Genomic DNA, 12,531 nt, shown 5'->3' with positions numbered 1-12,531 from the left:
GACAGCACCCTTGTCAGTGTGTGGATATCACATGACTCTGAGAACCACTTCCTCCTGATAAGCACATGTGGTAGGAATATTGATTGCAATGCCCAGTGACTGATGGAGGCCTGACAAGGCAAAATGCATAGGCTTGCATGGAAGGAAAACCCAATAAGGCAGGGTTTCCCAATCTATGGGTTGGGACGCAAATATGGGTTGCCATTACATTTCAAAAGGGTTGCCAAGTGTCTCCCCTGGACGGACTCTTCTTCTACCCTGTCCACACCCCAGGTACCTTCACTGATGTCCCCCCACTTTCCCCTGTTTCTGAATTGCCTTGGGTCACCAGTCTTCATGAATTGTCAAAATGGGTCCCCATCTGGAAAAGTTTGGCAACCGCTGCTATAAAGGATCAGGTGTCTTGTACGGTTCTGCGGGTTCCCATTCTGCTAAGACCAAGTGGCGCATCCATCCAGACTGACAAGAACCTGGCTCCTTCCTCTCAGTTGACCTATCTGGCCAGTAAGTCGGGCCAAGCAACAGACTGGTAACTATTCCATCAGCAGGATGTGTGTGTGTGTAAATGCATATGCTATTGTGTCATATTATCAATAAATGCAGTGTGTGGCCTTATCCCCTTGAAAAAGGTCCCGTGTATTTCTAAGCATAACATGGTGGGCCAGAGGGTGCCCCATGGCTGGGCCATAGGGGGTGACTGGTGGGCCAGAGGGTGCCCCATGGCTGGGCCATAGGGGGTGACTGGTGGGCCAGAGGGTGCCCCATGGCTGGGCCATAGGGGGTGACTGGTGGGTCAGAGGATGCCCAATGGCTGGGCCATAGGGGTACCTTACTGGTGCTGGGTGCGCAGGGGATGGGAGAGCAGCTGGCTCTGCTCTCGGGGCTCCACACCACCCACTCAGTTGCCGGGAGAGGGTCTGCAGCTCACTGCTGACTGGCCCCTGGAGCCGAAGTGGGTGGGGTTTCCTCGGGCCGAGCTGACACATGAGAGATGGAGGCCTGTGGGGAATTTGAAATTACCGTGCCTGGAACCATTAATGTTTGGGCCCCAATTTGCTCCACACAGATGCTGGGCTCACACCCTGTTCAGCAGGGGGAGGGGCCGGGCCCGGGTCTCGGCACCTACCCGGGAGCCTTGGACTTTATCAGTCTATTGCTTTTGCATTTCAAGAGCACAAGCTTCAGACTCACGTCAAAGAAGTCAGGACAATTCTGGGCCAGGCATTAGAACTCCTGTTGTACGCCGGCCGGGAGGCCCAGTCATAAGGCAGCTGCTGCCCCCCAGCTGGCCAGAGACAGCCCCGCCCCTAAGAGCTCCCAGAGCATCGGGGGGAGAAAGGAAAAATGGTTACCCCAGTGTCGCCGGAGGGGAAGGGAGCCCCAGAGAGATGATACCATTGCCCTGGCTGCCTGCCTTGCCCTCATGGCCCCTGGCATGAACGGACTCTCCTTCTACCCTGTCCACACCCCAGGTACCTTCACTGATGTCACTGACCGAGCCTTCCCCACCCACCCCCCTCCACTGACATCCATCCCAAGCCTTGTCCCCGACAAACTCCTCCCACCTATTCCCCGATCAGGAGCAGGAGCGACAGAAGCTGCCTAAGTGTGTGTCATGGGGCCACTAGGACATGGACAATGATTCTTCCTCCCGAGTCCCTGCCCTCGTGAGACCCACACACCGCGGGGGGGGGGGGGCGGGTGTACACTGTCCCGTCTAGTGGCACTGAGACCGCTTACTGGGGGGATAACGAATCTATCCGCAGCCTTGGCCACTAGACAGCTGGCGTTTGGCTCATGCAGGTCCCAGGTTCGATTCCATCTGTTGGCGTTAGGTTTGCTCCCCTCTTCACCCTGTCCCCTGCCTCCTTCCATCACTTGCTGCTAAGCCCAGTAAGAAGTGAGGGGCCCATCGCTCTCTCCTGCTCCTGTGCCCTGGACCAGCTGGTAATGGGGAAGGCGCTAACACTAGGCCTGGGAATACAGCGAAACCTCTCGAAGACATTCCAAGAGGTGGTGCCACCTTGCTGCTTAGCATTGCTCCTCCTATGCCGTGTCCCATGCTGGAGTTCACCGTCCCAGACAGGTGCAGGAAATCAGGGAGGATTCAGAAAACCTGGTTTTAATGATGCACTTACAGAATCTGAGGTACATAGGTCTGTGTAATAAGGCTGAGATTTCCAGGCGTCTACTAGGATTGGCTGTCCGGTTCCTATGTATTTGAAGGCAGACTGAGCGCCCCGTCCCTTAGCCAGCTTTGGCCAAGTGAGCCCTACACCCCATCACAGACAGCTCGGGATTGGGAGGAGCATTCCTGGATTTCTCGCTCTGAGAGCTAGATGGGGATGGGAGGAGAGAAGGTCACAAAGGCCATGGAGCAGACATACAACTGTATTTGTAGGTGTATTTCCCTGCAGCCCCACATACACATCAACATGCAGGCTTCTGACCCCCGGTCAGTTTTCTCAGAGCTGCTTTCACCTCCTTATTGCGCAGGGTGTAGATGGCCGGGTTCAGCATGGGCGTCACTACGGAGCCAAACAGCTCCACAGCCGTCACCATCACCATGTTCAGCTCGGGCTGGGTGTAGATCAGGGCACTGGGCCCGAAGAACAGCGTCACCACAGTCAGATGGGAGGCGCAAGTGGAGGCCGCTTTGCGCCGCCCTTCGGCCGAGTTCATCTTCACGACGGAGTAGACGATCCTCATGTAGGACATGAGGATGAGGAGGAAGCAGATTACGGGCACCATGCCAGTGTTGGTGAAGACCACAGTCTGGATGATGTACGTGTCCGCACAGGCCAGTTTGGCCACGGGGAAGATATCGCAGAAGAAATAATCCACCATATTGGACCCGCAGTAGGGCAGCGTGAAGGTCAGGCTGGAGAGGATAGTGGCGTGGAAGGAGCTGGAGATCCAGCAGCCAGCAGCCAGGAGGGCGCACACCCGGCGGTTCATGATGAGCAGGTAGCGCAGTGGGTGGCAGATGGCCACGTACCGGTCGTAGGCCATGACGGTGTAGAGCAGGCACTCGGTGCTGCCCAACAAGTGGAAGAAGAAGACCTGGGCCATGCACCCGCCCAGCGAGATGGTTCTGTTCTTGGCCCAGAGGATGGCCAGAAATTTGGGGATGCTGACGGAAGGGAATGAAAGGTCCACGACAGCAAGGTTGCAGAGGAAGAAGTACATGGGGGTGTGCAGGCGGGGGTCACCAAGGATGGCTGATAGGATGAGCAGGTTGCCCAGCAGGGTGCAGAGGTAGAAGGCTAAGAAGGTGAAGAAGAAAATGGTCTGGAGGCCGTCGGTGTTGGGGATACCCAGGAGGATGAAATGAGTCACCACCGTGTGGTTGGCCTGCTCCATTTGGGTCTCTTTCCTGGGATAGGAGTTAGAAATACAGCCAGTGAGTTACAGAAACCAAAGACCTGCTAAGCTAGAACTGTGATGCTCACTCTTCCAGCCACTGCCCCAACTCATAAAGAATGGGGAATATTTCTGTCTCTGCAATGCCAGATTTGGTGGCGCTGAACATACGGAGAATATGTCGGCCTTGAAGAGCTGCAAACCAGAGACCAGCAGACAAAGGGGAGCATTCCAGTCTAGTCTGCTCTAGTCTAGTCTAGTCCAGTCCAGTCTAGCTGCTTTACTCCCTTGCGCTGTTTCACTTTCCTAAGCCCTGTTCAGTTACCTACCCCGCCAACCAGGGCAGAGTTTGGACTCCCCCAGAAGTTGTCAATACACCCATTTGTGGTTTGTTCCCTCTCACCACCCTGTCAATGGGGGGAGGGGATGGGGGCGTGTGCGCAGGGGAGCCCTGTGTTTGGGTTGGGCTGGGTTGTTACAATTGTGCAGGCTGCCTCGGGTTTGTGTTAAGCAAGGGGGAGCACACAACGTCATGACTATTGGGAAGAATGGCCCTGTTGTACTGCCAGTGTTATACTGCCAGCGTGGTGTCTGCTGGTCAGGGTTCTCAGAGTTGTCCCAGCTCGCTCATGACAGGACCTCTACTCCATCAGTGATGATAAACTTTTGGCTGCGTGCGTAACAATCAGTGCTCCCTTTATCTAGAGTTTAGACCCCGTGAACGTGGATCAACACGGGAGACCTCTGAGAGCTCCCAGAAACAACAGATGCAGGCAAGGTTTGAAATCAATCGAGCAGGTTTATTGTCATATACGAAGCTCTACCAGTTGGTAGCAGAAATTCTCAGCGCTACACCACTGCACCTTTGGCCTGCGTTGACAAGGTTCCAACACCGGGCAGGCCTATTGCCGTAGAACAGATATTGACAACGGTTAGCCAGAGTTAGGCACCTGTGCGTTCTGTAAGTCTAGGCAATGACACCTGCTGTTCAGGCGCTTAGTGCACCCCCGGTTGGCCAGAGAGTACCCTGTGCGGTCTCCTTTTACAGACAGGTACAAACAATGTACATCACTTCTTTACATACCAGGTTACCTCTGCTGCCTAGTTACCACCCCTCACCTTACGGAAAGGGGGCTCACTTACTCTCCTGCATGCTGTCAAGTTCGGCACAGTCCTGAACCTAGGTCAGTATGTGCATTGGTTTTTGGGGAGTCTTTGTACTAAGACATTTCTTATTGAGCTATTCCACTCCTCCGCTTTGACTTACAGTCTGTACTCGGTGCCTCCCTATGTCCTTCCATGCTCCACCGAACACAATTACACAGTCATCAGTAGGGCCTCTTTCTGGGCTCCTGTGTTACTGTGTCTTGCTCACTAGATTTCAGGCGTCTGGCTGTTTTCATGTTATAGGCCTCTACTCATGCCTGCAAACCTTAACTTACTACAGGCCCCTGCTTGGTTAATGATACAAATTGTCGGGGGGAGGGGGGTTCTATAATGCTTCGAGCGAGCAGGGAATAGCAACAGCCACGAGTGTGGAATCACAGGGTGGTAATGGTTCAACGTGGTCCCCATCCTACCCATGCTTGATAGTTTGGTCCACAGGCCCTTAGCCTCCCACCTCCAACTACACAAGGAGTTCTGCCAGCTGGGCGGGGGGCTTAGGTTAGATTTGAAGGACAATAATGAAGTGTCTGTTGGCATTTTGCCAGAGAGATTCCCCATAGAGAGGCGGCAGGGCTGCAGGGAGAGACTGGCGGGGGGGTTATGGCAGGTGAGGCGGGGAAGGGCTGCAGGGGAGAGTCTGGCCAGGTGGCTATGGCAGGTGGGGAGGGGAAGGGCTGCAGGGGAGAGTCTGGCCAGGTGGCTATGGCAGGTGGGGAGGGGAAGGGCTGCAGGGGAGAGGCTGGCCAGGTGGCTATGGCAGGTGGGGAGGGGTAGCGCCACAGGAAAGAGGGGGGTTATAATAGACAGGGAAAGGCAGATCAGTGACACAGAGGCAGGCGCTGCACAGACAGGGCCAGGTGTCTGGGTGGATGGTTCTCTACAGGACACCCCTGGGGGCAGCAGGGCCAGGCCAGAGACAGGCAGAGACCGAGGGCAGCGCGAGAGGGTCGGTACCAAAGCAGGCGCCTTACACTGGCTGCATGGGCAGAGGCGGCTCCAGCTGACTGGGATTCTTCCCTTCTGCCCCGGCCGGGACTCCTGTGGCCACATCCAGCGTCCTCTCCAGCCCGGCCCAGCGCCCGGGTGAGGGGCCCAGCCTGGGAACATGGAACCCACCCACTAGCCCTAATGCGCTGCCAAGCTGGCCAGGGCTGCACCCGCGTCTTGCTCTGCACTGCTGCCGAGTTCACAGCTTCCCACCGCTTCCTCCAGCCTCCCGGCTCTGCCTGGGCCTTAAATCCCCTCCAGAACCCATGGGACCAGCCCTGAATCCCCACCAGGCTCCAGGCTGAGCCTTCGGCAGAGTCACCAATTAACAGAGATTCAGTCTCACTTTGGAGATGCCCAGAGGTGTCCCGGTAGTTCAGAATAGGAATCCTAGTTCGAACTACCTAGTTCGAGCCCCGTGTAGCCGCGCTGCACGGGGTTCGAACCAGCGGCGTTTTAAAAATGGCGGCTCCCCGCTTATGCAAATGAAGCCCGGGAAATTCAAATCCCGGGCTTCATTTGCAAGTGCGGTATGCCTACATTACCCTGCTAGTTTGAACTAGCGGGGTAGTGTAGACATACCCTGAGCTAAAAGCCAGCTGGCTCCCAGCCTATGCTGTAGAGGTCTCTTTAGCTTAACTGTTGCTGAGGTCTAGGTACCACTTGCATTGCTCAATAACCATACTAGGGCTATGTCTGCACTGGAGCCTTCTTGTGCAAGAAGTCTTGCGCAAGAAAACGTCCACACTGCCATGTGCGAGCTGTGCTTTCGTGCAAGAGCACCCATGGATGTGTGGACACTCTCTTGTGCAAAAAGGCTCTGATGGCCATTTTAACCATAGGGCTTTCTTGCACAAGAAATCCCTGCCGAGCCTCCACACTGCTCTCTTGCGCAAGAGCTCCTGCGCAAGAGGCCTTACACCTGTCAAAAAAGAGCTTAGCTCTTGCGCAAGAAGCCCTCTCTTACCATGCCGCACTGTAAATTTTCTTGCACAGGAGCAGGTTGGCAGTGTGGATGCTCTGCAGATTCTTGTGCAAGAATGGCCGTACTTGCACAAGAACACACCAGTGTAGACGTAGCCTAGGGCTATGCCTACACTTGCAACTTCTTGAGCCAGAACTGCTGTTCTTCCGCAATAATCCGCCGTGCATCCACACTGCCCACCCGCTCCTGCGCAAGGAGATGTACAGTACGGCGTGGTAAGAGACGGCGTCTTGCGCAAGAGCTACGCTCTTTTCTTACAAGTGTAAGCTCTCTTGTGTAAGAGCTCTTGCCAAGACAGCTTCCACGTGTAAGAAAAGAGTGTAGCTTTTGCGCAAAAAGCATAAGTGTGGACGCTCTCTTGAGCAAGAAAGCTATTTTAGCTATAGAGTTTTATTGCGCAAGAACCCCTGCCGTGCATCCACACTGCCATGGGTGCTCTTGAGCAAAAGCACGTCTCACACATGGCAGTGTGGGCGTGTTCTTGCACAGGAATCCTTGCACAAGAACCCTTGCGCAAGAAGTTCTTGTGCAAGGAGCCACCAGTGTAGACATAGCCTAAGGCTACGTCTACACTGGCCCCTTTTCCGGAAGGGGCATGTAAATTTCACCAGTCGTCGTAGGGAAATCCGCGGGGGATTTAAATATCCCCCGCGGCATTTAAATAAAAATGTCCGCCGCTTTTTTCCGGCTTTTAAAAAAGCCGGAAAAGAGCGTCTACACTGGCCCCGATCCTCCGGAAAAAGTGCCCTTTTCCGGAGGGTCTTATTCCTTCCTTCAAAGTAGGAATAAGACCCTCCGGAAAAGGGCACTTTTTCCGGAGGATCGGGGCCAGTCTAGACGCTCTTTTCCGGCTTTTTTAAAAGCCGGAAAAAAGCGACGGACATTTTTATTTAAATGCCGCGGGGGATATTTAAATCCCCCGCGGATTTCCCTACGACGACTGGTGAAATTTACATGCCCCTTCCGGAAAAGGGGCCAGTGTAGACGTAGCCTATAAGTATTTCCAGAAAAAGCACGTCTACATTGGCAGGATGCTTTTCTGGAAAAGCACGTTTTCCGGAAAAGCGTCCATGGCCAATATAGACGCGCTTTTCAGGAAAAAAGCCCTGATCGTCATTTTCGCGATCGGAGCTTTTTTGCGGAAAAGACTACTGTGCTGTCTACACTGGCCCTTTTCTGGAAGTTTTTCTGGAAAAGGACTTTTGCCTGAACGGGAGCAGCATAGTTTTTCCGGAAAAACACTGACAATTTTACAGTAGATCGTCATTGCTTTTCCGGAAAAGCAAGCGGCCAGTGTAGACAGCTGGTAAGTTGTTCCGGAAAAGCGGCTGCTTTTCCGGAATAAGTGGCCCAGTGTAGACACAGCCTATGTGTGTGGGTTACACCTGTACATGAGTGCAAATGAGGAGTAATACCGCTGACGGGAAAGCAGCTGTGTGGATTTCTGCCAGCGGAGAATCGAACTCATGGACTGGAAAGGGGGATGGGATGCTGATGCTTGTCTGGGCTCTCCTGCTTGTGACACAAGTCAGAGAATTGCCCCTGGTGGCATGAAATAGCAGAGAGCTCTGCCAGAGGTTCAGCTGGAGGCCCCTGAAGTCACAGAGGGTTCCCCTTAGCTTGTACGTCCGGCTGCGGTGCAGGTGGTTTCTGGGGGCACTGGTGAGAGTCAAACGAGAGAAACTGCTTAGAGACAGAGCTACTTACAGCCCAAGCCTGGGGATCTTCACTGGAACACCCTATACCAGTACCAAACCAGTGTGAGTTCAGGAGAAAGGGCCGTAAGTTGCATGACGGCTGAGTGAACTGAGCCGGGGCTGCTCCTGTTCGGGCTAGGCCAGCGGGAGAGACACGCACCACACTTGGCTTGCTCCTGCCACGGGGCTGCCACGGGTCAGTTACACCTGTGGGAAGGGCTTTGGTGGGGACAGACCCACAGACCCCACTCGGAGAGGGACGTGAATGTGTGAGGCAGGCAGGCTACATTAGGAGGGGGCCTGTCTCCAGCAAAGAGCTCATCCAGCCACGTGCTGCTGTCCTAGCAACGCCGTCCTAACCAGGCCCCTTGCGATTGTTCCAGTCGCTTCCATTCCCTGCCCTTCCCCGTGGACCGGCTGACTTTGGATACAAGGCCTGGGGCCTGAGGAGAGACACCGTGATTAACCTCTGCAGACGTGTGATCCGCGGCCCAGTCGCCGCCTCCGAGCCACTTGGGATTAATTCAAAGGGTAATCATTCTAACGAGTCCCCCAGCTGGGCCATCTCTCTGCGCGGGGGCCAGGCACAGGAGTGACTCTGGGTTTGCATCAGCCGAGCCTGTGTGCCGTTGCCATGGATGCCAGAGCCAGAGCGACACTTTTGTGTCTTTGTGTGTGTTCTCCCCAGCGGTGTCCTCAGTGTTATGGTAGTGCCTACAGCCTGGAAGTGAGGCGTTTTGCCGCAGAACATTCAGAAATGGAGCAAGAGACAGGCCCCATCTGAATGTGGGGCACATTGAACAGCTGAGCATGTCAAAGGAGTCAGTCAGTCACTATGGCAGACGGGGAAACTGAGGCACAAAGCATTTCAGTGAAGACTCAGGTAGACACCAAGTTTTTGTAGGAAAGATGCATCATGCGTACCTTTTCCAATTCTTTTGTTGGAAGAGGCTTTTCTGACATTGGGCCCCCTTTCAGAATTTCCTCGTGGAATGATGAACACAGGGGCTTCCGAAAGAATACATTTGCTCTTCCACAGAAAAAAGCGTAAGAGCAAACACATTCCCTGGATGTGGCAAAGTTTTTTCAGGGTACTTGCAGTACCATGACCCCTTCCCCAGTCTAGCCGTACCCTGAGTTACTGAAGGTGAACTAGGGAGTTTTCTACCTAGCCTGTATCTGAGGCCAGAGATTCCTGTGGGCTCTTTCAATGGAGCTGAGTTGAGCAGAGAGGTCTCAGTTATCAAATGCTCCAGCCCCCAGCTCTCCCTACATCTCCCTCTATGGCCGACCAGCGCCCACGGCCGGGAGCTCAGGGGAGGTTTCCCATTGTCCAGCAGAAGCCACTGCAATTCTACAATCCACGTGCGCAGTGTGTGCTCTGGCCTCCCACTCCCAGTTTGCTTTGCCCAGGCACCAGAAGCTGGCTGTTTGGTTCCTGGCACCAGTGAAAATACACCACTAGTGCAGCCCAGCAGGGGGTGCTGCAGTGCAGGGAGTGGGAAAGGGAGCCCAGCAGGGGGTGCTGCGGTGCAGGGAGTGGGACAGGCAGGCCAGCAGGAGATGCTGCAGCGCAGGGAGTGGGAAAGGGAGCCCAGCAGGGGGTGCTGCAGCACAGGGAACAGGGCAGGCAGTCCATAGGGGGCGCTGCAGTGCAGGGAGTGAGACACAAGAGTCTGGCTTTGTGGTTCTCAGTGGTTCTCAGGGCCAGTGCAAAGACACTACAGAGCTGGCTCCTGCTTCACCCAGTGCTGCCCTGTAGGGAGCGGGGCAGGCAGCCCAGCAGGGGGTGCTGCAACACAGGGAGTGGGCAGTCAGTCAGTCTAATTGAGAGGACTTCAACGAGGGAGCCTACGGAGTTTGAGATACTAACTGAAGAAATGCAGCCTTTGGAATAGAACCGGTTCATGATGGTTGATTAAGGCAAAGGCAATATGGACCCACAGAGCACAGCGCCTTTGAGTTTGACTGATGTCCCCACTCAAGTGCAAGTGATGGAACCGGGGCCGGTGGAAAAATAGAATAAGGAAATGTTATTTATGCCTTCACTAATGTAACACAAGAAAACACAAGAAGCAGGCCCAATTAAATGTATAGGCAGCAGATTTAAAACAAACAAAATCAATTATTTTGATAGACATCTGTCAGGGATGATTGAGACGGTGCATAGTCCTGCTGTGAGGGCAGGGGACTGGACTCGATGACTTCTCGAGGTCCTTCCTGTTTTATTGTTCTAGGATTTTATCATGCTATTTTTTCAAAATCAATTTGGGGAACTCTTTGCCAGGAGATGGTGGAAAGACCCAAACCATAACAGGGTAACAAGAAGAACACAGTGGCTATGTCTACACTGGCATGATTTTCCGAAAATGCTTTTAACGGAAAAGTTTTCCGTTAAAAGCATTTTCAGAAAAGAGCATCTAGATTGGCAGGATGCTTTTCTGCAAAAGCACTTTTTGCAGAAAAGCGTCCGTGGCCAATCTAGACGCACTTTTCTGCAAAAAAGCCCCGATCTCCATTTTCATGATCGGGGCTTTTTTGCGGAAAAGAAGTCTCTGCTGTCTACACTTTTGCCCGAACGGGAGCAGCATAATTTTTCCGCAAAAGCACTGACAATCTTACATGAGATCGTCAGTGCTTTTGTGGAAATTTAAGAGGCCAGTGCAGACAGCTGGCACGTTTTTCTGCAAAAGCAGATGATTTTGTGGAAAAACTTGCCAGTCTAAACACAGACAGTAAATTCAAGTAGGATGAGTCCATCAATACCCCTAGCCAGAATGGGCAGGGATGGTGTCAGTTTGCCAGAAATGGGAATGGGCAACAGGGGATGGGTCATTTGATGGTGTCTCTTCTGTTTGTTCCTTCTGAAGCACCTGGCATTGGTCACTGCTGGAAAACAGGATACAGGGCTAGAAGGAACTTTGGTCTGACTGAAGATATGTCTACACTGCAGAGTTTTTTGGGGGACAAATAGCTGTTTTTTTGAAAAACTTCACTCACACTGCAATCGCATTCTTTTGAGAAAAAACATGGAAAGAAGTGAGGGGTTTCTATGAGGAAAAAGCCTGTTTCCAAACGAGCCCCCTGCTGTAACCCACTACACTACACTCCCCTTCCAGATCTGAGCTGGGGCCCAGGAATCCTGAGGGGGTCTCTCTCTCTTTCTCTCTGCAGAGTTAGTAACAAAGTAAGAATACACATTACAACCTAAGGCTAACCAGTGTCCCTTAAGTAACTTGCCACAAGAGGAGTGAGTCTAATATTTATTTAATTTTCTCGCTTTTATATAGGAATTTGATACAGTGCTCCTGCCAGCTAACTGCTAAGTTATCTGCCAAAAAAGTAGAGTTTTCCAGAATCTTACTGGCTCCTGGGCAGACATGATGTGTGGTAGGGGGAGAGCAGATGGGATCGGTTCCCCTCCCTCCTCATTTGGTGCTGTCCTCAGTCTGCCCCCCCCCCATGCCGTCACTCTTTCCCCCACTCCAATCACAGCATGGACAGGTCTGCCTCCTCCTCACCAAAGTCTTAAATGGAGCCCCTGCTGCATTCGGGGACGGAGGGTCTGTGTTCTCTCACCACCCCCTGGGCAAGTAGCACAGACTGAGTGGGGGGGAGCAGAAAACTGCCTGGAACAGTTGTCTGGGTGGATTTTCTGAGGCCTATTAGGACTTGGCTGGGGGGAAGGGGGCTGGCCATGAAGACAGAGCACCCTGAGCTTCAGAGACTCGGCAGGGAGCATGAATGTGGGACAGAGGGAGGTGTCAGGCCTGGGAACAGCTAATCCTCAGAGCAGCCAGGAGGGGGCACCCTGTCACAGTCCTGATTTCTGTAACTGTTTGGGCGTACCCAGCCCACAGTGCCCTAAGCTCTGTGTGCCTGGGTGTCCATGCAACACCTGGCCCAGCAGGCTCCACAAGTACAGTTGCTCTGGGTGTGTCTGGCCAGTGCCTGGCCCAGGGTGTCCAGGTGTCCCTATGGCTGTCACTGTGTAATCTCTGACCCATCTCAGTCACTGTGCAACCCCAGGCAGACCAGGGCTCCCTTCTCAGCTGGGCCTACAGATACTACCACAAAACACACACTAAGCTACCAAAAAACAAACATTAAGTATGCACGAGACACACATTGAGCCTACATGATACACACACTGGCTGTGTCTAGACTGCATCCCTTTTCCGTAAAAAGGATGCAAATTAGACACATCGCAATTGCAAATGAAGCGGGGATTGAAAGTAGGAATAAGAAATCGTCCGGAAATGGGCTTTATTCTGGAGGATCGCACCAGTCTGGACGCCCTTTTCCGGCTTTTCCCCAAGCCGGAAAAAAAGC

General features: G+C 53.4%; 1 protein-coding gene across 1 annotated transcript; it reads right to left on the bottom strand.

Moving 5' to 3' along the window:
* Nucleotides 1–2,430: 2,430 nt before the first annotated feature.
* On the bottom strand, nucleotides 2,431–3,363 carry LOC102445727 (olfactory receptor 10D3-like). The gene has a single exon (XM_006120165.3). The coding sequence runs from the start codon at nucleotides 3,361–3,363 to the stop codon at nucleotides 2,431–2,433; it is 933 nt and encodes a 310-aa protein (XP_006120227.3).
* Nucleotides 3,364–12,531: the final 9,168 nt, after the last annotated feature.

The sequence above is a fragment of the Pelodiscus sinensis genome, chromosome 30 (genome assembly GCF_052426305.1).
Source record: "Pelodiscus sinensis isolate ZL-2025 chromosome 30, ASM5242630v1, whole genome shotgun sequence".
NCBI lineage: Eukaryota > Metazoa > Chordata > Testudines > Trionychidae > Pelodiscus > Pelodiscus sinensis.
Note: the sequence above shows the minus strand (reverse complement) of the source record. Positions and strands in the feature narration are given on the sequence as shown.